The sequence below is a fragment of the Monopterus albus genome, unplaced genomic scaffold (genome assembly GCF_001952655.1).
Source record: "Monopterus albus unplaced genomic scaffold, M_albus_1.0 scaffold6.1, whole genome shotgun sequence".
NCBI lineage: Eukaryota > Metazoa > Chordata > Actinopteri > Synbranchiformes > Synbranchidae > Monopterus > Monopterus albus.
In genome coordinates, this window is record NW_018127886.1 from 3,155,851 (window position 1) to 3,180,476 (window position 24,626).

The following is a 24,626-nucleotide window of genomic DNA, read 5'->3' on the forward strand; positions in this document are numbered from 1 at the left end:
ATGATGTCATGGGGTAGGACTGGATAAGTCTGACTTCTTCCTACTCCATTCAAGCATGTACTAGGTATAAGCAAATTGATATTGGATTAGCATTTGTTGGATATGTGTAAAATTATGTGTGTTGACATAAATAATAATAATATTAAATAAATCAAATAAAAAAAAATCAAATCAAATGCTAGTCTGGAGCCCTGACTTAGGCAAGGAGTATTCATCTGATCAGTGTCACATGATGCAGGAAGTGTGTCAGCATTTTAGTTCTATTTCTCTCACTACAGGGAGGAGTACATACACTTTGCCAGCTAGTAAAGAATGAATTTTGAAAGTAAGTCATGAACCAGGGGATGCCCTGTACCTCTCCGTTTGTGTCTGGTAGTGAATTTATCACTTTATGCCCTACAAAGCAAACATAGCTTTGTGGGGGTGATGACCATTTGGAATAAAATGTTCTCCTCTGTGCAGATGGTAAGGAAGTGAAGCATGACTCTCTTAATAATACAAGACCATCTATTATAAATTATCTAATCAGTATGTTTGATTTCTTTCAGGTTACCTGTCCTGCTGTCGCTTCCTGGATGACAACCAGATTGTCACCAGCTCTGGTGACACCACCTGGTGAGTTATGATACTGCACCCAATGCCATCCATTCCACCACAAATTAGGACCATAAAAATGACAGAACAGTTTCGTCAAAGTCTAAAATTTCATTCCCTGTTCAGTGATTTTAATTAATTCTAAAGCATGTATGTAAATACTTTTTCATACCCTCCCCAGAAATACTTGCAGTAGTTGCCTATTATTTTTCAGCGAGTTTGCTGGTCTCCTTGTAATGTGAATTCAGCCACAACAAGGTTCTTGTATTTTAAAGTGAGTGTAGAAAGAGCTGCTTGTCCTTGTACTTTAAGTCAAAAATATTTTTGCTAATCTGATGGAATCATGGTAATGCCAACATACTGTATAAGCTTAACTGGAACAACTGTGAGAAAGGAAAATCATGAGATTGAAATGAAGACTTCATAAATCCTCCACGTCAAATTGGCATCATTTAAAGTATGCTGAATTAGCTGTTAGTAACTCCTATTGGCAGTACACCTGTGGTTGTACAGACACTTGTCACAGGATTACTTTGACACTCAAGAAAACTTATTCTCAAGCAGGTTCTGAGGTGTCTTTTTTTGTGATTTCTAGGCAAATAATGATATCCTCAGGACGTGTAATTGACACTGAATGAGATCAATGTGTGTTTCATATGTCTGTATTACAATGTGATGGGGTTTGAGAACTTTGAGAAGGATCACAATTTTTAACTTGCGTTCAGCTCACACAGTATCTTTACCTTCTGTTCAGTTCTCTTGTGCCTCTGAGGAGGCTTTCTTTCTCATTCTCTCTTGGCTTTGTCCTGCTGAATGGTTGTCAGTATGGAAACATGCTAGCTGTATCAAATTAGTATTGGAATTCCCAGCCCATGCTGTCACCTAGTAAGCTGCACTTTAAATACAGATTATATTGACTTCTTACAGCCACCAGCATCGTGTTATCAGTTGCCAATCACTCTCCTTGAATGGCACTTTGGAATTCCAAAGCACTCTGCATATAGTTTTGTATATTAATAGTGTTTGTTCTGCTTTCTTTCAGTGCTCTGTGGGACATTGAGACTGGTCAGCAAATAATAAAAAAATATTTGAATTGTTTCTTAAAATATAAGCTGAGCAGTTTGAGTAAAATTCATTAAAGTTACATTTGTGAATATTTATAAAAACTTTGAAACAGCAGGTTTCACACACTTGCTTGGAGGAGGATGATATTTTTCCCATCCAAAGCTTCCAGACACACGAAAAAATAGCACAAGAAACTCTGACAAAGCATTTGTTTTTATTTGACATGAAACACATCAAGTGACAGTGTGATAGTGCTTTTATCAAGTAAGACATGTTAGAGGTTATCGCACCATTGACTAATTCAGAATGTCTCTGCTGCAGCTCGATGATGCATAGTGAACAGACAGTCGCTGAGGTATACACTGTGGGCCCTTGAGTTTTTTGTGTGAAAGATCTCAATTTCATTACCTCACATGTACATTTTGTGCTTAGAATAACTCTGGATGTGTGAAATGTACGCCGGTCCTCACAACAGGACAGCTTGAACAACCGAAATTAACATTCAAATGGAAAACGTCGATTTGCATTGTTGTTGTGGAGTTCTGTTGAGACTTTGCATCAGATCTCAGAGCTGATGAGAATGGGTGACAATGAACAATTCTGTAACTGAGCAGTGAGTGAAAACATGGCATGAAAATGGTGACATGGAAAAAGAACGAGTTATTTTCACACAACAAGGGCATCCAGGAAGAAACCTTCTACGTAATGACATTGGAGGTCAAAACTTTTCCTTAGTGAATAGCACCAATGTCTATTGAAAAAGCTTGAAGGCCAGCGTGAAATTATAAAACTTTATTAAAACTTGCCAAAGTAAAACAGTAGCAACAAAGCAATTATCACATAATAGCTCAAAAGCTTCACTTTGTTATTCATGAGTAACTAACTTGCCTCAGATATTGTCTCACGTGTCGTCAGTGCCTCTCACTGAGGGAAGAGTATTTTTATTGATGTGTTGTACTGCGTCATGCTGTTTCTACCTCAATCCATCTGTTTGCAGAAGTTGTGCAGTTTTAAAGAAAGATTATATCAGAAAAATATCGATGAAACTTCTACAAAATATATTAAATTCCAATTTTGGATGGAAAGAATTAAAATACAGTGGAGGCGACATAAAAAAGAAGACATTTTTGAAAAAGGGTTTGATATTGTGGGATGTTTTCTTAGAAAAAGCCCAACCTTGTTGCACCAGAAGAGCCAAAGTGGACTAACACACACAGACACACACACTCCCTCATGGACACGCACAGACATAAAATGAGATTGGGGAAAGTGCACATCGTTCCTCCCAAAAAATATGAAACATTTTTCCTGCTGCTTTGCAATGTGAAACCTTTAAATTAACAATGAAGAAAAATTCCGTCAAGTATGAAAAATCAGTCATTTGTATCGACAAAGTTCACTTCCATGTACATGTTAACACCAGTAATACAGTATCTGACCTCTAAAATACAGTATACAGACAACACATCCATACCCTCATTTATCACCTCCCATTTTCTTTTAAAGGAGGATTCTACCAGTTTTAAATCACTGGCCACTTATCGATTGTTGTTCCTTCCTAATTTTTTTTTCAGTGTTACAGACATTCACACAGAATTGGTTTAAATGGTAATGATGAAATGAGAAACACAAAAGACACCCCCCTCCTGAAAAATAAAGTACTTTTAGTCATAAATTGGTTTCACATGTGAAAACTGTGGAACAGTTCATTAAATAAGCTAACGTTACAGCCAGAAATGAGCCATTAAAAATAAAAAGCGCTGAAGCTCCACAGGTTTAGTAAGGCAAAGTTCTGTTCTCATTTTGATAGTTTATTTTTTTTTAGAAATTCAACAGTCCATAATAATAAATGTGACAACTGTGCAATAAAAAGGCACTGACATGCCTTCTGATGATCTACATTTATCTAATCAGGTGTGACTCTAATACTAAACAACGATGTCCTTTGCTGAGAGCTAGCAGTGCACTTCTACACAAGCCAGTGAATCTCTTCCAGCCCTAACAAGGTCAGCTTACTTCGAATAGCTCCTTCACAGTCACCAGCAGGCAGCCTGCTTGGCCGTCACTGAGCTGATGTTCAAACTTTCCTTTATTCTGGAATTTCAGAGTTTTGATGAGACTGTGTGCTAAGGTCAAAAGCTCTTAAACAGGCAAGTAGGTTGACCTTGAGGTTTTTTTATTTCCAAAGTCAAGAATGAACTGTCAGGCTTAAACATCTGAACCCTGACCGGCACCACATTCCACCTCATGTGTTAGCACTGCATTATAGCAACAAAATTCCCAAAAACTAAATACTCAACAACCTTTGAAAAAGCCAGAAGACCTTTTAATAACATTTGCTGCAGCTCTGATGGTATTTTCAAGAACCTTAAATGACTCTTCTAATTAAATCACCAAAAAAAATATTTAGTGTGGTACATGATAAAAATGTATTTAATTTGATAAATATTGTGGCTCTATTAATTGGTTCAGAAAAGGTGGTGGCCAGAAATGACACATCCTTATTCAGTTACCTAACCCAAACTCAGTTACACTATTAAATGTCTTTTCAGTATTTGATATTTTCATACAAAATTCCATGTTAATATTTTACTTTTTTACTATTAGGAGAAATAATCCCAGTTGGGGAAAGTGATCTTCGTTGTGCAACAGATGGGAGTATTCACCCAAACAGATGGTTAGAATAATCTTTAGGAAGTCTGGAAATACCTTCAGAACAGCATGTGTGTTTGGAAAATCAAACAGGTGCGAATCGAATGGAAAGGTACAGTAACACACGAGAGGTTCAAACTGAATATTCAGCTAATCCGCTGCTGACTGATTCCTGGCCTTGTTTTTGTTATATTGGCCTGTATGTTGACACTGCCTGCACTTCCACTCAGCATGCACACCTAAAAACCTGCTTCTTTTGAAAACTGGTCCTTTTACTATTAGTACTATCACAATCATAAGAACAATCTAACGGACCGACTCCTACTCACACCGAAAACTAAGTCTGCTTCATCTTCACTATCCAAGTTTGTATGTTTATTAAGTGAGTCTTTCTTTTGCCACACCAACAAGTAATTCAAGTGTATTTTTTAGGACGTTTTTTAACATGTGAACTCCGACACTTATGTCTGCTGTCAAATACAGTATGTGCAAGGGAAGCAAGGGCCACGTACACCTGGTAGCACGGTAACATGTCAGCTCCCCCCTGTGGGCTGCACTTGCTGGTGGCATTTTTTTTAATACTGAAGTGGATTTGCTCTTGTGACAGCAGCAGACATGGGGGAGGGGGGGTGTCCCCTTGAGGCAGGTGAGGCAGGAAGTAGACTCTGAGGTGCAAGGACTTAAAGTGCAATGAGGGAAAGTTCCAGCTCCTCTCAGCAGTTCCGATGCATCATCCTGCCTTTGCAAAAAGAGGGAGTATAAAAAATAAAATAAAATTAAAAAAAAAGACACATACACACACACATCGATGGATGTTCATGATAAAAAGCAAAGAATGGAAGGGGAGGAGCATGGAATTAAAATGTCTAATATGTCCGATTCATTAAAAAAAAACATGAATCGGAGCTATGAGGGAGAAGTGGGATGCACAGGAAGGAAGGTCAGATTTCCTCCAGCTGACAGATTTGTCTACTACTGAGGGAGATCCCCTTCTCAGTACAAATCTCAGTGAACCTGGACGGCAGCGATTGGAAAGGTGGAAGCAAGGAAGGTACAGCTTCTGAGAGGGGAAGCACGTTTCATCACAGTATTCGTACTGCACTCGCATTCCCATTGTTTGGTGTTTTGAATGTGTGTTTGAGGTTTAACATTGGGGCTGCTACTGATTGCAACCCAAGTCCTTCTCCCTCATGTCTGTTCTCAAAGCCTGGCTCAGGTTTCTGCATCAGTTGGCGAAGGGTGTTCACATGTTGTAGGCCACGTAGATGGGGTCCAGTTGGTCTGCCAGGAAGGAATCTCGCAAGTGCATTCTCTGCTTCTCTCCTCTTGAGTTGATGGGTATCACCCCGGGGTCCACGATGACCACCACCCCGACGATGAGGTGGTGCTCCTCCAGGACCACGTTGGTGACGAGGGGCACCAGATCCAAGGCCTCCTGCTCTGAGCCACTCAGCTCTGCTACCACCACCAGCAGGTTGGTCCATGTAAACACAGCACTGAAGAGTGTGTTGAGTACAGACAGAATTCAGTTACATTACTGTTACTGTAGCTTTGTTCAGTAAATATAAAAGCATGGAACGACAACTATATATTATGCACATAATCAGTGCTACTTGAGGACACACACTGGTTGAATCTCACCTCTCTGCGATGCTGCGGTGGGCTCGGGACACAGACGTCTCAATATCGATGGGGTGATAGCGTAACCCCCTCAATTCCAACGTTTCATCAAGGGAGCCCACCACAAACAAGGCATCATGACGATCTGTTGTAGAAAAGAATGAAAGGCTTTGATTTTTTTAAATTAGGGCCTCAAATAATATTCAATAGGTCTGGTTGCATTTTACCAGTTGTCTATTGACAATTTCTAAATAGATTTTTCAGAAACATTACTTTGTCACAACATATATCAGTGTCACAATATAAAAATCACATAAATCACGATAAAGGATTTTACACCTAGACTCAAAAAAAAAATTACTTCTCTTAAGTTACAATTCTAATGTTATGAAACAGAAAAGGAAGAAAGGCACTGAATGACATCAACTTATGTGACATGTTCCCTCACCTCCGCTTGCATCCAGCAGCTCAGTTCTCTTGATGAAGCCCAGATAGCCCGTCCTGGCCCACAGGGTGTGGGGCTCCCCAAAACTGAGTCTGGTGTTGAAATGATCCGCCTGCAGGCTCTCCTCCCCATAGATAGTGTAGTAGCCACTGGCACTATGAGGGCTACTCACCCAGATCTAAACAGAGACAGAAAGGCCAATGAGTGCTAACTGTGTTTATGTGACTCCTAAACTCTGAGCTAAGCGAGTTTCCTTTTGAAACGAATCAGCTAGCGTGCCCCTTTGCCACAGTTTGCTGAGATTATCTGACTGTGCCAGTGAAAGCAGTCAAAATGCTTGTGGAGAGAAAATGTGTTGATATCATTATCCCATGATCCTCTCTGCCCACTCACCTCCCCAAGATGCGAATCTCCCAGTGGGCCTCTGGTCTCTGGGTTGACTATTATGACCCTCACTCCAGGCAGGATCTTAGAGGGGAACAGAAAGAAACTTAGGAATAATACAACTTCTTAGCTTACCTGTCTAGGTCTGTGGTCAGTGTGACCATGACACAAATGAGTTTTACTAGCCAATAATCTGTACTTACAGTGCCAGACTCTGTGAGTGGAAGACTCTGTGGCGCTCCTCGCTCTACGAGCCTCACCCTGAGGGACACAGACAAAAGACGGCCTTTCAGTCATTCAGTCTGATCTAACTGATCTACTGTGATTATTTTCACCAGTTTGCATCTTGTGACTAGTGTAGTTGCCTTTGTACAGGTTACAAGGCTCTCCATTCTGACCTGTCATGACGCAGTGACTTCATGTCAACATAGACAGTGGAGGGGTCTGGTCCAGCAGTGCCCTGAGGACAGAGAGGAAAATGAGCAACCTAAAATGTGAGAAATCTGACTGCTACTGAAGCTTTTTGACCAGGTCAGGTTAGACTTTTATCACACTTAAGGTTGGCGTGAAAAAGTGTCACTGCAGGGTAAAGAAAAATGCATGTGATAAGGAAAAAAGCTACACAAATAACTGGTTGGTGGGTAAACAGTTATGGCTAAAGGACTAAAAGTGTAGACTGGGGAAGAATACGCAAGACGCAAGAAAGAGTTGAATTAGGGAAAGTAAAAATATACAGAGTGAACTCATGGGACAATACATGCATGTCCGTATGAAACCAACCTGCAGGCAGATGGCCAGGTTGACCCTGGAGCCGAAGGCGGTGCTGACGGCGCGTGGCGACAGGCCGAGGTCTTTGAAGAGCTTGGAGAAGGACTGCGTGAGAGCGAGACGAGGCCGTTCCTCTGCTATCACCACACAGCTCCGTACACACGACAGGTTCAGGCCCCGCGCCTGGAGACACGCACAGCTAAAGGTTATTCATGCTTACTAACAGTAGAGTTTGACACTTTTCTATTTGTTGTTTTATATCCTTTGATACACCTCTTACATACAAAAATGCAAAGGTGTTGGCACAGATACGGTATTTATGCTCATTTGCTCTGAACAATCAAAGCCTATTTTCATTGTTCTCATCATACTTTTAAAATTCCTGTAAAAAACCAAATTCTCTCTGTTTTGTTATCAGACTAATGACAGACCCGAGCGAGCAGTAACTTCAAAGGGGAACCACATGTGGCAGATTGTGCGAGTGTGAGTCTGACCTTCAGCATCTCTGTCTGGCTGCCCAGACCTTTGGTGCACAGCTCCATGACAGAGTAGGAGCAGAACGTGTCTCTGATCTTGTACTGACTAAGCGTGCTCAGCCACACAGGCAGTGAACTCTCCAGCTCCAGGGGAGGGATGAGGATGGACTGGTGACCTGAGTAAACACTGGACCAAAAACATACTCACTATAGCAACACTGCCACATTTACAGGTAATGACTGAAATATGATTCTATGTATTGTGTGTATGTGTGTGTTACCTGGAGAGGCACCACAGGACAAAGCCCAGGCCACAGTACGGGTCCAGACAGATGGCTATTTGGCGTGAGGAGTAGAGCTCACACTGCAGCTTAATGGAGCGGCATAGGCTACTGACTGCAGCATGAGACATCTGACAACAAATGTATATAAACTCTTAACAAATACTGTCTGTCATCAAACTTTAACAGTAAGAGCAAATTCACAGAGAGCCCTTGTGCTGCAGACAAGTCATACACACTACTACTCATGTCCTGCACCTAGTGTCTGAAGCATGTGTTAACTGAATTAACATGTAAATTAACCATTCTATGAATGCTGACCAGTACTGGCTTAAATTGTTTAAATTCAACAATGAACAGTAAGTTTAGCTCATGAACCTCAACTTCACTAGCAAGATTTGTGAAAGTATTCACCTTAAAGCCTGATTTATGGTTCTGCACTTAACGCATAGCCTTGTACCCTACGCAATAGCCCGATTGTACACCTCTCTAGAAATGTAACTGCAACAACTGTGACTGGTTGCATCATATTTCCTCATTCATGCCTCTCGGTGGCCAGACAAGCATGAAGAATCCCCCCTTGTTCTGCCTGGTTTGGTTCCAGCAGTTTAGCTGTGTAGCCTACAGCACAGGCTCTCTCGTTCTGCCTGGTTTGGTTCCAGCAGTGTAGCTGTGTAGCCTACAGCACAGGCTCTACACAGATCCAATGCAGAACCATAAATCAAGCTTAAAGATCCTCTTCAGACATATTTATATATAACACTGGTTTGAGTAATAAGTTGTGCCTGATATGATTTTTCCACACAAAGGGACAATAATCACATTCAAAATTCTCAAAAAAATCTACTCCTCCTTCATAAAGCTTGACTGAAAATCTCATTCTCTGTGAGGTGAACGGGAAGCTTCAAGTTTTCATATCCCACTTTCAAACTAGCTGTTGTGTCACAAGATCATACTCAAGCAAACTGAGATTTAAGGTGAGCACAGCAGAAGTGTGTGAAAACAGCCTTGTTTGCTTCTTGTTGTATACTGTCTGATATGCATGACTGATCAATATGATAATAATAAATAATAACTTGAATTTATTTGATTTGTGAGAGTAATTCACCTTGACTCCAGTCAACATGCCTGTGGTAGACACACTGAAGTCCAGATAGGCCAGCATCTCAGCAGTGGGGGGTTTATAGATGTTTGGAGGCCGCTTTCTGGGGAGATCATCTGGTAGGAGAGCAAAGTGGATTTTTGTAATTTTTTTTTTACTGGACAAAATAAATCACATGCTCTGACTGTAGCACTGTCTGTGTTACCATTTGCTAATGGGAATGAGCTGTAACCTGATCGCTGTTCAGTGCATTTGTTGAGTGTGTAGATAACATCATTTCAGATGTAACTGAGGTTTTCTTAACTCATCATACCCCCATTATATGCAGTACCACTCTGGTTATGTGCAACCTTTAAGAAATGGCTGAATGGATTAAGGGCTACAGAGAGAAGCTTTTCATCTACATTAGGCTTCAAAGTCAAGCAAAGAGCAAACAGGACACCCTGTGGCCAAATGGAGAACACATTTTGTGTGTGCATCCAGTAGAGCCATGCTTCATGTCATACCTGATGCCTCTAAGCTGTTCTAATTTTAACAGATCTCAACAGAGTCCAGCACCTGTGTCGATGATTGTGGGCCATGTCTTGACGTTGACGCTGGCAGCAGCCTCCCTAGACCTGAGGATCCTCATGAGAGGCTGAGTGGTGAGGATGCAGGCTGCTTTGCTCACCTGTAACACACAGCAAGCATATAGAGAAGTTCATTCATAAACACCATGCTTTACCAGTAACCTTTAGTTAGTATCATCCATTTGAGGTGTTACTCAAATGAAAGCCATTTAATTGCTGTTATACTACACTGATCCCTGGGGACAATTTCGGTTTTATTTGCCGTTATATGATCAACAGCAGAAGTACGTCACTGAGTCTGGGTGGGATTTACTTCCCTCTTTAAGGACACTTCATTATTTTTAATAAATCACTCAAGTGGTGCATAAAAAGCAAAAGTAAGGTTAACATTCCTTTTGAGATATCTAACTATTTTGGCACTGGAAGGCAAAGTAATATTGATACATTAAAACTTTGTTATAAGGTTTGGCAACAAACATCTCTGGGTATTGTATGTTTTCTTGCAGACCACTGACTTTATAAATGATGGATGTCATGTCACCACTTCCCTCTACTATGCAAAAGTGAAGCCAAAACATCGTGAATATGGTAGCTGCCATCAGCTACCATATTCATCAGCTTGCTTTGTTGCAACCAGATTCTGTGCCGTAGCGACCAGAAGCTGAGTGACAGCATTTGGACCGCCAATCAAAGCCGTCGAATCATTCAAAATACACCCCTTTTTATATCACCAAATAACTAACAAAACAAATGTACCAAAAAATGACTACTTGTACATACATCAGCGTGACAATATCTACCAAAAACAAAAGAAATGACCTCTGAGAAAAATGTCTTTGAGTTTTTAGTGTAGCTCATATTCCATCTGCTAACATAGAGGAGGCAGGATTTATGACCTATACTGCAACCAGCCACCAGGGGGTGATCGCCTTGTGGTGGCTTCACTTCTGGGAGCTGTCAGCCTGTCCATCATTTATGCAGTCAGTTTCAAACAGATGCCTTATGGCTCAGTGAAAATGTAAATATGGTTGAAGATGTAATGAAGTAAAAGTTGTTTCTTCAAAAACTCTCAGCTCAACCAAATAACAAAAACATGGTTAGGGATAAGTGCTTGTTTTATGCTTCAGGTATTCTGATCCATTAAAGAGCTCTCAGAGATAGAATAAATGCAAAGTTTGTCTGAGTACTACTAACTGACTTGAATAATTGTCTATAATGTTCTGGTGAAGCTTGATTAAAAAAACACTATGTAACAGAATCAAAAAGCCATTAATCATTAAGCCTTTTTTTAATTTTCATGACGCAGTCCTGGTGGTGTCACTCACATCGATGATCATGCGAACAGTGGGGAGAGTAGCAGCCAGGTTCTGTGGGTGAGGCGGCCTCACCGTCACAGGGATGACCCCTGCATAGAGACAGCCATAGAAGGCAGCTATCAGGTCAATACCTGCAGAAGTAAGAAACAGACAAGATCCTTGTAGATTAAAATACAGGCAAAATAAACAGCTGTATTTTTCACTGCACACTAAATGGAAAAATAAGGGGTGCGTGAATGTGTGTATTTACCTGGCGGATAAAGCAGCACCACATTGTCTCCTGTATTGAGGCCTCCTCTCTCCATTAGGGTGGCTGTGATCTTCTCTGCTCTCTTGTGTAGCTGAGCACATGTAGCTGTGCACACTGCCACCCCCTAGAGCAAAAACAGAAGAAGTTCAGGAAAATGGACAAGCAACAAAATGGATCACCATTAGCATCGTGGGACCATTTCCAATGTAAAAGAAGGACAACAGCACACTATTTGTGTCAGTATGTTCGTATGATGCATTGCGTGTTAACTGATTTCAGTGTGTGTTTTAGCTACCTTGGCATTGAGCAGCACATATAGAACATGGTCTGGGTCGGTCTGGGCTCTCCACTGCAGGGCTTCAGACAAGAACTGGTGCTGAAAAGGTACAGAGAAGAATGCATCACCATATAAACATCAAATGTGAAATGATTGGACACTTTTAGTCCACAGCAAAAAAAACTAAATCCTACAAAGCTGCATCAGTGGCAAATAATAGTCCATATAAAAATAATCAGAAGACAGAAACACATGAAAGCTGCCCTGTAAACAGTCAGCTATCAAACAACCAACAACCCAATCTGCACAGTCCTCCCTGTAACAACAGATACATTTATTCAATTGCGAGGGGAAAGGAAACAGAAAACACTTTACAGTACATTAAAGCTATTCTGTGACACGGACGCCTCACATAGAGACTGACAAGCACACAACACTACAAGGAATACTTTTTTGTCAAGTGCAGGGTCAAACTGGGACCATCTGCGGCTGGTAGGAGGCAAACTGGAGCCACTGTCAAAAACTGACAAGCTATGAGCTTTTCAAAACAAGAGCCATGACAGCTTTGAAAAGCTCTGAGAAAAGAAGTTCCCCCAACACATTAGTGTCTCACTGTACTATTTCTTAACTCGCTATTTTTGTAGTGAAATTCAGAAGCAATATTAGCTTCTTGATTTTTAGTGTGAATAAGCTGAGGAACTAGCCAGTGCACAGGACAGAACAGGATGCGAAATCAAACAAAGTCCTTTTAAGACAGAAGCCAAGGGGACTTTTGGCAGCACACAAATAAATTCAACATTCAAACATCTGGCTGGAGTTATCCTTTGTGTCACCCATTCTCTCAGACAGACAGGTCGTCTTCAGGTTGACAGTGAATCACACCATGCGGACCAGCTGCCCTGACCTTATCAAGCCATGCTACACAGAGAATCATCACAGTGAACACAGCGAGCAGAGGTGCACACTGAAATGTTCCTAACTAATATTTACAAGATGCTAGTACAATGCATCACAGTATATAATTACATGGTTTTTTTCTGTCACATATGCCAGGAGTTTATAATTGCTTGCTCAAAGTGTGCATTACCTCATTAAAACCAATTAAGTCTGCACAAATGTCACCTAATTTACTGCTGAGCTTTTATTTTTCTAAAGTTAGTAGCTGCTGGTCAACACCAATTTTAAAAGGTGGTGTCAGAGAGAGTGTTTTACAGAACACGGAGAACATAACTTCACTTCATTCACTAATGTGTTACATTACTTTAGGTGTGTGGACCCCTGCTGGCCAAGGAGCCAGTCTGGACAGGCATCTCTGTGCATCGGGCCAAAGCTGCTGCTGGTGGCAAAAGCACATCTGACTGACAAAAGCAGGAGAAGCAAAGACGAGTGGGGGCCATACTAGAGCCTTACCATCACGTTGGGCCACATACAGAGCTACAACCCAACCCAAGCAAAAGTAAAGGCAGAACAACAGCAGAGATTTAGGAAGACATCAGCATCCATTCAGAGCATTTCCAGTGTATACATCAGTTTCATTTGAACAGGTTTATCTCTGAAATTGTGAAGGGCAACAATGCTGATTATTTTGGTTTATTTAATGATTAATGGTTTGGAACATCATGTTTGCTTGACTTAAAGGATTAATCAATTAACAAGATGAATGAACTGATGAATTTAGTACAGTGTGTAAGATAACAGTGAAGAGGAAGAGTAACACTATAAACTTTTAGTATAAATTTTGTCTCATTGTCATAGACATATTCTTTTAGATAATAGTTTCAAGTCTTACATATTAACATGTTGAAAAAGTCGCTCATAAACATTGGGCCATTTTCCTGACACCATGCTGAAAGATGCCACATCTGTTATTAGAAGTCTGATAACTATTCTAGGGTCGCTGTGATGACAGTATGGCAGTTTGGGTTCAGTACCTTTCGGATCAGGTCTTGATCCTCCACCATGGCCAGCTCTCGGCCTGTAGCCTGAGCGATGCGTTTCCCTGCCACCAAGTTGCCAACCAGCATAGAAGCTGGACCGACATCCACTGAACAAGTCAGAAACAATAAGTTATATATATGTTGACGGATTTTAAACACTAACATTAGTCATGGTATCTACACAACACTGTGTTTACAAACCGCAAAACCCATCAGTGTTTGAGCTGTTTATTATCAAACTGATGACTGGGCTATACGAGTATACACACACACACACACACACACACACACACACACGAGTACATACAAGAAATAATTTGTCAAATAGCACATACTGACATGACACTGTTTCTGACTCTGGTCAGTACATATGCTCTAAGGTGACCGACCTGGTTGTTTCTGTCGTGGTTTGGGCAGGTTGGTAACACAGGTGTGTGGGCACATGAGGATATTACAGGGGTGCAGGTTTCCCTCCAAAAAGTTCTGCTTGGTTTCACAGATGTGAATGCCTCCAAGTGGCGTCTTTGGGAGGGTGTTGGCTGGGACGAGTGCAAGGCAGTATAGGCCAACCTGGTGGATACTGTCAATGGCCTGTGCAGGGGGAAAAAAAAGCAGCACGTAATATGCTTCATGACTGTAGAAGTAAGACTGTATATCATAATATTTTCTGGCTGTATGTGTTTGTAAACCTTGTTGAGAACAAGACTGGGACACTTTTACTTCTTCTATGACAATTTTGAAATGCACATAACCTAGTCAAACATGACTAAACACATACGAGGTACTGTAGAAGTGCAGTTACTGTGGTATGATCTGAGATATACAGTGCCTTGCGAAAGTATTCGGCCCCCTTGAACTTTGCGACCTTTTGCCACATTTCAGGCTTCAAACATAAAGATATAAAACTGTAATTTTTTGTGAAGAATCAACAACAAGTGGGACACAATCATGAAGTGGAACGAAATTTATTGGATATTTCAAACTTTTTTAACAAATAAAAAACTGAAAAATTGGGCGTGCAAAATTATTCAGCCCCTTTACTTTCAGTGCAGCAAACTCTCTCCAGAAGTTCAGTGAGGATCTCTGAATGATCCAATGTTGACCTAAATGACTAATGATGATAAATAGAATCCACCTGTGTGTAATCAAGTCTCCGTATAAATGCACCTGCACTGTGATAGTCTCAGAGGTCCGTTTAAAGCGCAGAGAGCATCATGAAGAACAAGGAACACACCAGGCAGGTCCGAGATACTGTTGTGGAGAAGTTTAAAGCTGGATTTGGATACAAAAAGATTTTCCAAGCTTTAAACATCCCAAGGAGCACTGTGCAAGCGATAATATTGAAATGGAAGGAGTATCAGACCACTGCAAATCTACCAAGACCTGGCCGTCCCTCTAAACTTTCAGCTCATACAAGGAGAAGACTGATCAGAGATGCAGCCAAGAGGCCCATGATCACTCTGGATGAACTGCAGAGATCTACAGCTGAGGTGGGAGACTCTGTCCATAGGACAACAATCAGTCGTATACTGCACAAATCTGGCCTTTATGGAAGAGTGGCAAGAAGAAAGCCATTTCTTAAAGATATCCATAAAAAGTGTTGTTTAAAGTTTGCCACAAGCCACCTGGGAGACACACCAAACATGTGGAAGAAGGTGCTCTGGTCAGATGAAACCAAAATCGAACTTTTTGGCAACAATGCAAAACGTTATGTTTGGCGTAAAAGCAACACAGCTCATCACCCTGAACACACCATTCCCACTGTCAAACATGGTGGTGGCAGCATCATGGTTTGGGCCTGCTTTTCTTCAGCAGGGGCAGGGGAGATGGTTAAAATTGATGGGGAGATGGATGGAGCCAAATACAGGACCATTCTGGATGGAAACCTGATGGAGTCTGCAAAAGACCTGAGACTGGGGCGGAGATTTGTCTTCCAACAAGACACTGATCCAAAACATAAAGCAAAATCTACAATGGAATGGTTCACAAATACACATATCCAGGTGTTAGAATGGCCAAGTCAAAGTCCAGACCTGAATCCAATCGAGAATCTGTGGAACGAACTGAAAACTGCTGTTCACAAACGCTCTCCATCCAATCTCACTGAGCTCGAGCTGTTTTGCAAGGAGGAATGGGCAAAAATTTCAGTCTCTCGATGTGCAAAACTGATAGAGACATACCCCAAGCGACTTACAGCTGTAATCGCAGCAAAAGGTGGCGCTACAAAGTATTAACTTAAGGGGGCTAAATAATTTTGCACGCCCAATTTTTCAGTTTTTTATTTGTTAAAAAAGTTTGACATAGCCAATAAATTTCGTTCCACTTCATGATTGTGTCCCACTTGTTGTTGATTCTTCACAAAAAATTACAGTTATATATCTTTATGTTTGAAGCCTGAAATGTGGCAAAAGGTCACAAAGTTCAAGGGGGCCGAATACTTTCGCAAGGCACTGTAATTAAAATGAGTATAGGTAAATAAATCTGAAAAAATGTGATAGCAGCTGTGATTTACCTGCAGTACTCGACTCATCCACTGGAAGCTGTCCTCCTCACTAGCATCAGGCCTCTGCTCTGCCACAATCACTATCCTTTCATCATAAAACACCGTCACTGAGAACACAGCGATCCTGCATGGATGACAATAGAGAGATTACAAACACATAGTAGACCAACACAGAGAATGCAATGCAATACATTTTTAGTCGTACCAGTCAGAGTGAAAGAAAACAAAGAATAAGGCCTATATTTGTTTATCAAGTACATGAATTTCTTGACATGTACAGTATATCCCCTTTTTTGTCAATTTTTACTTTGTTACACTTGTTACCAGCACGTGCCAGTACTAATACTGCTACATACAGTACATAAGGCAAGAAATTACATTGAGGATATTTAGAAATAAAATATTTTTAAATAACTCCTAAGGATTGTTTCTGAGGGAACTGATTGTTAAGACTTTTCAAGACCTGCAGACACTCTGTAAAGCGATTCATCCGCTATGGGGGATACACTACAGCTACCGTACTTTCTGGACTATAAGCCGATACTTTTGTAGCTTCATGCACACACCCTCATCCTGGACAACACAAGACGAAATGCATATGATGCAGCTTTCAAGTTACAGGCGATCGATCTGGCTGTCGAAATATCTCATGTTACAACGTGGACACCTGCGGCTATGTACAAAATGTTTTGTCGTCTTAAATTTAGTGGGTGCGACTTATAGTCCGGAAATTACGGTATTTTCCTCCTCAGTGTTTCCTGTGAATTATTGTGCACACTCTTATTGTTTGGGGTGAAATTGTATAACCACACAGGACAATTTTCATACTGGCTCACAAGGAGCAGTCAGTGTCTCACCTCCCCCTGTAAACTGTTTTGACGGGCTCCACTGCGAGTGCAGTGGCCACCAGGTCGTCAGCGTTGTGGCGTCGCCTGCTCACCATCAGCAGCCCCTCAATCTTCCCCACAACAAACACCAAGCTGCCCTGTGGAGCAGAGAGATGTAACTCAGCAAGGAAGTACAAGTCTCACCCCCCCTTTATATAGTTTACTTTCTAGCTCTATTTCGGTGTGTGTGTGTGCCTTACTGGTCCTACAAATCCAAGGAGACCAGTCCGAGTGAAGGGAATTTCTCCAATGGGTGCTCCAGCTTGGTTAACAGGAATCACCTACACATTAATAGAGATATCAAAGACTGGATTCAAATACATACTGTAGGGTAAAACTTACCCTGATGGAAGATTTTAACAATGCACCAAAAGAACTGAATGACACTGCATTTAAAAGCTTACTGTAGTTAATTAATGACGGTAGTGTTATTTATTGTCTAAAAAAGAGCAAATGCAAAAAGTAAAAAAAACTGCATTGAATAAAAACACATTAAGGAAAATAACTGGCAGGATATGATCTTATGACACTATTTTCAGTAAAGGAGCAGATATAGTAAATACAGTGTAATAATAGCATGACCTCTATGGCGCCATCTAGTGCATCACTCCAGTCACATTCAGCCTGAACCAGCTGATAAGAGGCAGGGGACACCCTGGACAGTCCCCCTCGACATTCACTCTCAAGGGTTAAAATAAACCTTTAAACCAACTACATTTGTCTCCTACCAAATATTTATTTAACCACGCAATGTTTTTAGACCCCACTTCACTATTATGAAAAAGACCATATGTGGATGGGCTATAAACTTTGACATACCTCAAATGTGTTCTTGGTGACACCTGGCAGGCCGTAGTACATGGTGCCTCCAGCCCGAGAGTTGATCACAATCTCTCCTATCTCATCTGTCTTACACAGCTGGGGAGGTCCGTCTGGTTTCACAATGCACATCAGAGCTGCCACACAAAAACAGGACACAACATTAACATTACATCATTTGGCAGAGAATGTTTGTAAACTAATATATATTAGTTAAAAGCAACTGCAGTGTTAACCTCCAGGCATAATGTGGCCCACATCCTGAACAGTGAGGGCAGAGTTCTTGTCCTCTGTGTTAACCCTGATCACCCCGTGGCTCAGCCCACCCATGGACAAGATGGCCCTGGCTGGTAGTGGAGCTCCTCGTGCACCAGGCCTGAAGAGAGGGCAAAAAAAAAGTTGTTTTTATTCATTGAATTTTGAATTGTATATTTTTATGTACTTATTTATGCTCTATACTCTAGAGCATAAATTGCTGAGTGTCCCACTCTGTGTTGGCTAGCTCTATATTGCTAATGTTGTCATGCTAGGATTGTACTTGCAAGTCCCCAGTGTTCCGCAGCGGTGGAAAGCACATTCACCAGGTTTTCAGCAGTAAGCCGCTCCAGCATTGCTTCAGTCTCAAGAACAGAACTCTGTATTTTCCAGTTACTTATATGATGGCAGGTGACTGTCACATACGATTCAGTTGCAAGTGCTGTCCATGCATCCGTGGTCAGAGACACCTTTCCAACACTTGTCAAACAACTGCACAGCTCACATGCACTATCATCACACAGTTTATCCAGTCTTACCATGACTATTTTTCTTGATGGCTGTAGTTTCTGCATGTTTCAGCCGTTTGTATTTGGACTGTAGTAAAATAATAGACTGTGCTGACCTTGTTATCACCTTATTTCCAGGTGCCGGTAAAAGCAATGGAAAACAGTGGCTCTTTGTTTTTAAAAACAAAACCACAGTTGCATGAAGTGTTTGATTTTGTAAAACTTTAATGATAATTCGAACATTCAAAAATCATTGCCCACCCCTATTCTAGGCCAAACTCTTCCAAGAGCGTGCGAGTACAACAATATCATACCTGCGTATGGCCACAGTCAGGGCCTCAGGAGAGGTGGCACAGGGACAAATGACCTCAGGCTTCAAACCAAAAGACTGGAACACATTCAGGAAGGCATCACATGATGACACAGACCCTGGTAATAAACAGTGGATAAAAAAAAAAGTTACAAAAACAGTCAAAATTACCAACCAGACATGTTACAATGACCATATAGAGTAGTTCTTCTTTCCAAAAGGGCCATATTTGTTCAGGAAACGTGACTCACAAGGGTTTGCTCCATCAGCCACAATAAGCATACGTATAGAGGACAAGTTGGTGTCCTTCTGGTCCTTGTGAGCCATCATGGCCCAGTGGAGGTCACGGCACTTCACCAAGGCCACACGTGCTATGACAGGATAAGGGGGACATGTTATAGGGTACAATTACATACACACACACACATATATATATATATACATTTTATGTTTGCTAAACTGTTTCTCTCTGACTTTTGCTGCCATTTCCCAATACTATTCCACTTAGTGGTCTTGTAGGCAGCCATGTTTACGTGTCTACTTTCATTATTTAAAACAAAATCTTTAAAAAATAACCAATTTTTTTTATTTCAATCTCTGTTCTACATATATAAAATTACACAGACACTATAATAATAAAACCATGAAAATTTAGGACATAGGGAGATGATTAGATATCGGGTGAACCTTTGTGAATGTGGACCCTCTGCACCCAGGACATGGGACAGGCTTTCATGACAGCATATGGCACTGTGATGGTGTGGATTCTGTTCATAACACTCTGCAAGAAAAACAAAACAAAACAAAACAAAAAACAATATTGTTACGTTTATACCATGCTTCATGATTGATTGATTGATTGATTTTATTCTTTCAAGCATGTAAAGACAGTCGATATATCAACACACATAATTTCACACATATCCAACAAATGCTAATCCAATATCAATTTGCTTATACCTAGTACATGCTTGAATGGAGTAGGAAGAAGTCAGACTTATCCAGTCCTACCCCATGACATCATCTTACCATCATTGGTTTGCAAGCAGTATCTCTACATAGATCATTTTGTTCTACACCACGCAAGTAATATATTAAAAAAAATTTTTTACAGATTGTTAACATTCTTATATAATTACATTCTTAGATAATTATCTTCTCCACCACACAAATAATTCACCACACCCACAATGTTCCTCCAATTAATCATTGAGCCTGTTCTTGCATATATCTTGATTGACACAAAGCTTTATACTTATGTTTAAACTCATCAATTCTATCACTATTTTTTATGTCTACACTTAAATTATTCCATAGTTTTACCCCACTTATAGAAATACAAAATCTTTTTTTGGTTGTACGTATAGCATGAATTTTTAAATTTAACTGACCCCTTAAATTGTATCCCCCTTCCCTTTCATTAAATAGTTTTTGAATTCCACCAGGTAATAAATTGCTCCTGGCTTTATACATAAACACTGCAGTCTTATATCCAACTAAATCAAAAAAGTTTAACAATTTAGACTGTATGAAAGCTCCATTGGTGTGATCCCTATACCCCATCTTATGCACAATTCTTATCGCTCCTTTTTGTAATATATACAATGGTTGAAGTGAGCTTTTGTATGTATTTCCCCAGTTTTCAACGCCATACTCTAAGTATGGTAAAATCAATGAAGAATACAAAATACGTATCTTCTCAAGTTCCTGTGAAACCCGCCCAGAGAGTTGATACCAACATGAAGAAGGTCAGCTAGTCTGGATATACAGTACAAATGGTTGCATGTCATCTCACCGTTAAGACGCCATGCCACAAGCCCATATCCTTCTTGCAGTCCAACACATTGACCAGTGTCTCCCCTAAGACAGAAAATACAAAAACACATCAGCAAAGATATGTGCAACCAAATAATTAGCTAACTCTGTAAAAGATGAACAATTTATACCTATATATAAATAAAAATAAGAGCATGGAGGGAGAAGTAGGAGAGGTATAATTCACATAAAGCAATGAGCTCTGACCTTCACAGTAGTTACAGGCCTGGGTCAGGGCTTGACAGTGGGTCAGCATGGAGATCTTGGACACTGCAACTCCCATCACTGTTCCCTCCTTACTCGCTTTGTACTGGGGTGGCAAAAACACACACAACACAGGTCAACAAAGTTAAAAGCAAGCAAAAACCAATATTAATAATCTTAAATACATTTCTTTTATACAGTGCATGAACAGCACTTGTCTGAGGGTTAAATATAAAAATGTATAATAACATGTACATGTTTATACCGATGGCAGCCACCTGCAGCGCCAACTCAACTGATGGCTCTAACCATCAGGGGCAACTTTGGGGGTTCAGTGTCTTGCCCAAGGACACTTCGACACGTGGACTGTAGGCACCGTAATTCGAACCTCCAACCCTCAGGTTGGGAGACGACTGCTCTACCCACTGAATCACAGTTACCCCAGTTGGTTTACAAAGCATAAAAAGGCATAAATACAAGGAAACATAAAGGCAGAAATATAAGGAGACTGAAAAAAAATATATATAAATAAGAATAATAAATATGAATTGGAACAACTCAGTCACACTGTGAGACTAAGATTTCAAAATAAGTAAATAAATTCTGGGTTCAGAGGATTAATAAACCAAGCAGAAGTATAATAAATAAGAGCCACAACTTCCTGTAATTTATCTCTAATCAATAGAAGCAAATAAAATTCATCTTATAAATCACTAAATCCTTAATGATTTGAAAAATACCTCTATGTAGGCCGTGTCTGTGTTGGCGGTCGGGATGTGAGGCTGCCAGTCTTTGGATGGTTTGGTCAGGTACTTGGTGTCTGTCACTACCCATTTCATCCTTGGCCATCCTGGATAGAGTATTCACAGCACCACAAAGAAACATACAAAACATTTTAGCTAGCACAAAGCAAAAAGAACATGTGTTTATGTTTACTAAATTGGAGCTGCCCTAAAGTGACAATGTTCACCAAGTGACCTCCTGGTTTCAAGATCAAAGGTGAACAACCAATACTTTACAAGTGCTTATGGAGCCATCCACCTCACACAGCAGCCCTAAATTGGCCAGTGAAATGAATCTATCTAATGGCTCCCATGGAAATTGAGACAAACGTGAGTCCTGCTGAGCCAGCAGCATCAGCAGCGTTGTTTTGTTTTTTTTGGCAGGGCTGACCTTTGAACTGGATGATCTCTCCGTTTGGTGTCTTCGGCAGCCCTTTGAGACACACCTCACTGGTCAGTGCCAAACTAACACTACAGCTGCCCAACAGGAAGCCAATTTGCTGGCTACCTGCATCCTATGGAGACAAACAAGGGTCAAGACACTTGTGACACACGGGAAGAGGGTAATACACAAAACTGTGTCAATTAAAAATCATGCATACACTAGCTGTTAGCATCTTGGACATACAGTATAATAAACCCATATTTTTTTGCGGCCATGTGAGCAATGATTGTATTTATTACCACAGAGAAATTCACTTGACAATGCTGACATCTTTACCTGCCGTGACAGTGGCACCTCTATGGGCACAGGGATAACTTCAGCTAATAAGCAGCCATAGAAAGCCACCCAGAACATTCCGGGGTCACTGTTGGGATACACCAACGCCACCTATGGAACAGAAAGATTTATTGTCCTTGTCTTGTCCCTTCCATAGCACATGCTGAGTGATGCCTGAGAGACTCCTACCCGATCTCCAGGTTGTAGGACGGGCTCTGACTTGGTGCCCAGTTTATTCAGCAGAGTATAGGCCAGCTTCAGACTGCGGCTCCATAGCTTCCCTGTGAAGAAGAAAAGTGAATGATTATTTGTTGTTGCATTCCTATGTATTCATGTTGTATAACTAATCAGAGACACCACAACCCACTGCAGCACATTAGAGAAAATGTACTGTAGGTGTTGTTCTGCTCAGGCCAAAAACATTTATTCATCTGAATCAGCTGAAAAGGAAAAAAATAACTCACAAGGGGTGGGCACAATAACACGACCAAGCAAACAGCAATTTCTGTGCTTCATAACCTAAGAAGTTCAACTAAAGACTTTACTTGTTTAACACATTAACATGTCCAGGTGTTGCTCACCATATGTAAGTGTATATAGGGGTTTGCCAGTGATATCCAGGGCAGTAAGGGCAGGGCTCTTGGCCTGAGTGGCCCCCCAGCGGGCCAGGGCGGCCTGCAGCGCAGGAGGCCAATTACTGACCACTCCGAGGGGCTCCCCCTTCACGGGTACGATTTGACGTCCCTCAGGCTTTGGGGTGTTGGGGTCCGGCCGGGGGACTGGACATCAAAAAAAAGGCACAGATGAACAGATGATTAGCAGAAGCTAGAAATAAAGATGAAACCCTGAAACAACACTGTGAGAAGAATACAGTAACCAATATGCCAAAAGAGTGCTGGTAATTTCCAACAGAGTGACCAGAGAAACTTGTGTGGGCAATGAATAAGCCTTTATCAGCCATTTAACAGTCACGAGCATTTCAATGCTACATTTATCTCTGACCTGTTTGGTTTAGTGCAAGATAGTAGATATGTTAATTTGAGCTATTTTGTTCTGTTGACCCAGCTCTCACCATTTTATATTCCAAACTTTCTAACAATGTACTGCATCACCATATTTGCTTGGATCGGGTGATAAGATTTTAATTTTAATATCTTAGGCCAATTTATTTTGGCCTATTACAAAAAAGTCAGAGTGCTCATCCTCAGCTTCTGAGTCCAAATGCAGTCAATGCTCGAGTCCTAGTCCAAGTCAATGCTCAAGTCCCAGGCACGAGTCTTGAACTTGAGTACTACAACACCACTGACATTACAAAAAAGATAAAACTACTACCCACAATCACCCAGTATAGGAGAAACCCATTCAACACATTGTTACCAAACTATATGGGACGTGCGTGTTTACCTGTGATTATTTCAGTCCACCTTTTTTGATTAAAAAAAAAAAAAAGAATTAGAACACGTGTCTCACCTTCTACAATTTCCTCCGAGTCATCAAGGAAGAATTCGCTGAGTGGGGGTCTTTTGGGTCGTTTGAGCGTGTTCAACAGCTGCTGGATCTTTGTAGACACCCTGCTGCTGACGGGAACACCTAGACAAACACCAAGAACGGCCACTGTCACAAATATTTGCAAACAACCAACCCAAAAACACTCACACCACCACACATGCAATTCTGCTCTACAACAATCTCTAAATTATCCCACAGTCACACAGGCAGAACCCCTATGCACTAGCACACAGTCAGGATCGGAATGAGCAGTAGGAAGGATTCAAGAGGGAAGTTCGGATTTGAAGAGACACAGACTGGACAATCTTTAGGAAAATCAAATATAGGAGTTTCTCTAGGTCTAAGCCTACGACACAAGACAAACATAAAGGCATAAAGGCAGACACCAGGCTAGAAAGCAAGCTCATTTGGGCCTCTTCAGCATCCCTCCCCCTCCCCGGTTTCGATTTATATTACCTTTTCTCTTTCCTTTTTTAAATGAAAGGCAAGACACGCACAGGATTAATGGACCCAAAAGAAAGAACACAAATAATCTGTCATTAGCAGCATTCACCACACAGTAAAATGAGGATGCTG

The 24,626-nt window shown here is 41.0% G+C and overlaps 1 protein-coding gene and 1 long non-coding RNA gene across 5 annotated transcripts in view; one reads left to right on the forward strand and one right to left on the reverse strand.

Moving 5' to 3' along the window:
* The first annotated feature begins 483 nt into the window (after positions 1-483).
* Positions 484-5,089, forward strand: LOC109969967 (uncharacterized). Its single transcript, XR_002276343.1, has 2 exons — positions 484-615; positions 1,637-5,089. It is a non-coding gene; the product is annotated as an uncharacterized LOC109969967 (long non-coding RNA).
* A 117-nt stretch (positions 5,090-5,206) lies between these two features.
* Positions 5,207-24,626, reverse strand: part of dip2ba (disco-interacting protein 2 homolog Ba) — a 40,629-nt gene continuing 21,209 nt past the window's right edge. Inside the window, exons 7-40 of one of the 4 annotated variants that reach the window (XM_020617181.1) lie at positions 24,507-24,518; positions 24,012-24,131; positions 23,123-23,320; positions 22,731-22,822; positions 22,542-22,652; positions 22,212-22,335; positions 21,779-21,888; positions 21,042-21,144; positions 20,815-20,879; positions 19,707-19,800; positions 19,271-19,390; positions 19,024-19,138; positions 18,182-18,321; positions 17,946-18,082; positions 17,327-17,407; positions 17,097-17,224; positions 16,249-16,363; positions 14,126-14,327; positions 13,731-13,843; positions 13,210-13,233; positions 11,818-11,898; positions 11,523-11,646; positions 11,282-11,403; positions 9,946-10,057; positions 9,394-9,503; positions 8,286-8,416; positions 8,023-8,191; positions 7,541-7,711; positions 7,159-7,220; positions 6,964-7,021; positions 6,770-6,844; positions 6,380-6,554; positions 5,953-6,076; positions 5,207-5,807 (exon numbers count right to left, since the gene is read on the reverse strand). In XM_020617181.1, coding sequence (XP_020472837.1) covers positions 5,555-5,807; positions 5,953-6,076; positions 6,380-6,554; positions 6,770-6,844; positions 6,964-7,021; positions 7,159-7,220; positions 7,541-7,711; positions 8,023-8,191; positions 8,286-8,416; positions 9,394-9,503; positions 9,946-10,057; positions 11,282-11,403; positions 11,523-11,646; positions 11,818-11,898; positions 13,210-13,233; positions 13,731-13,843; positions 14,126-14,327; positions 16,249-16,363; positions 17,097-17,224; positions 17,327-17,407; positions 17,946-18,082; positions 18,182-18,321; positions 19,024-19,138; positions 19,271-19,390; positions 19,707-19,800; positions 20,815-20,879; positions 21,042-21,144; positions 21,779-21,888; positions 22,212-22,335; positions 22,542-22,652; positions 22,731-22,822; positions 23,123-23,320; positions 24,012-24,131; positions 24,507-24,518 — 3,971 coding nt within the window. In that variant the 3' untranslated portion in view covers positions 5,207-5,554. The remainder of the gene's footprint in view (positions 5,808-5,952; positions 6,077-6,379; positions 6,555-6,769; positions 6,845-6,963; positions 7,022-7,158; positions 7,221-7,540; positions 7,712-8,022; positions 8,192-8,285; positions 8,417-9,393; positions 9,504-9,945; positions 10,058-11,281; positions 11,404-11,522; positions 11,647-11,817; positions 11,899-13,209; positions 13,234-13,730; positions 13,844-14,125; positions 14,328-16,248; positions 16,364-17,096; positions 17,225-17,326; positions 17,408-17,945; positions 18,083-18,181; positions 18,322-19,023; positions 19,139-19,270; positions 19,391-19,706; positions 19,801-20,814; positions 20,880-21,041; positions 21,145-21,778; positions 21,889-22,211; positions 22,336-22,541; positions 22,653-22,730; positions 22,823-23,122; positions 23,321-24,011; positions 24,132-24,506; positions 24,519-24,626) is intronic. The other 3 variants (XM_020617189.1, XM_020617197.1, XM_020617207.1) reach the window with 3 other exon arrangements.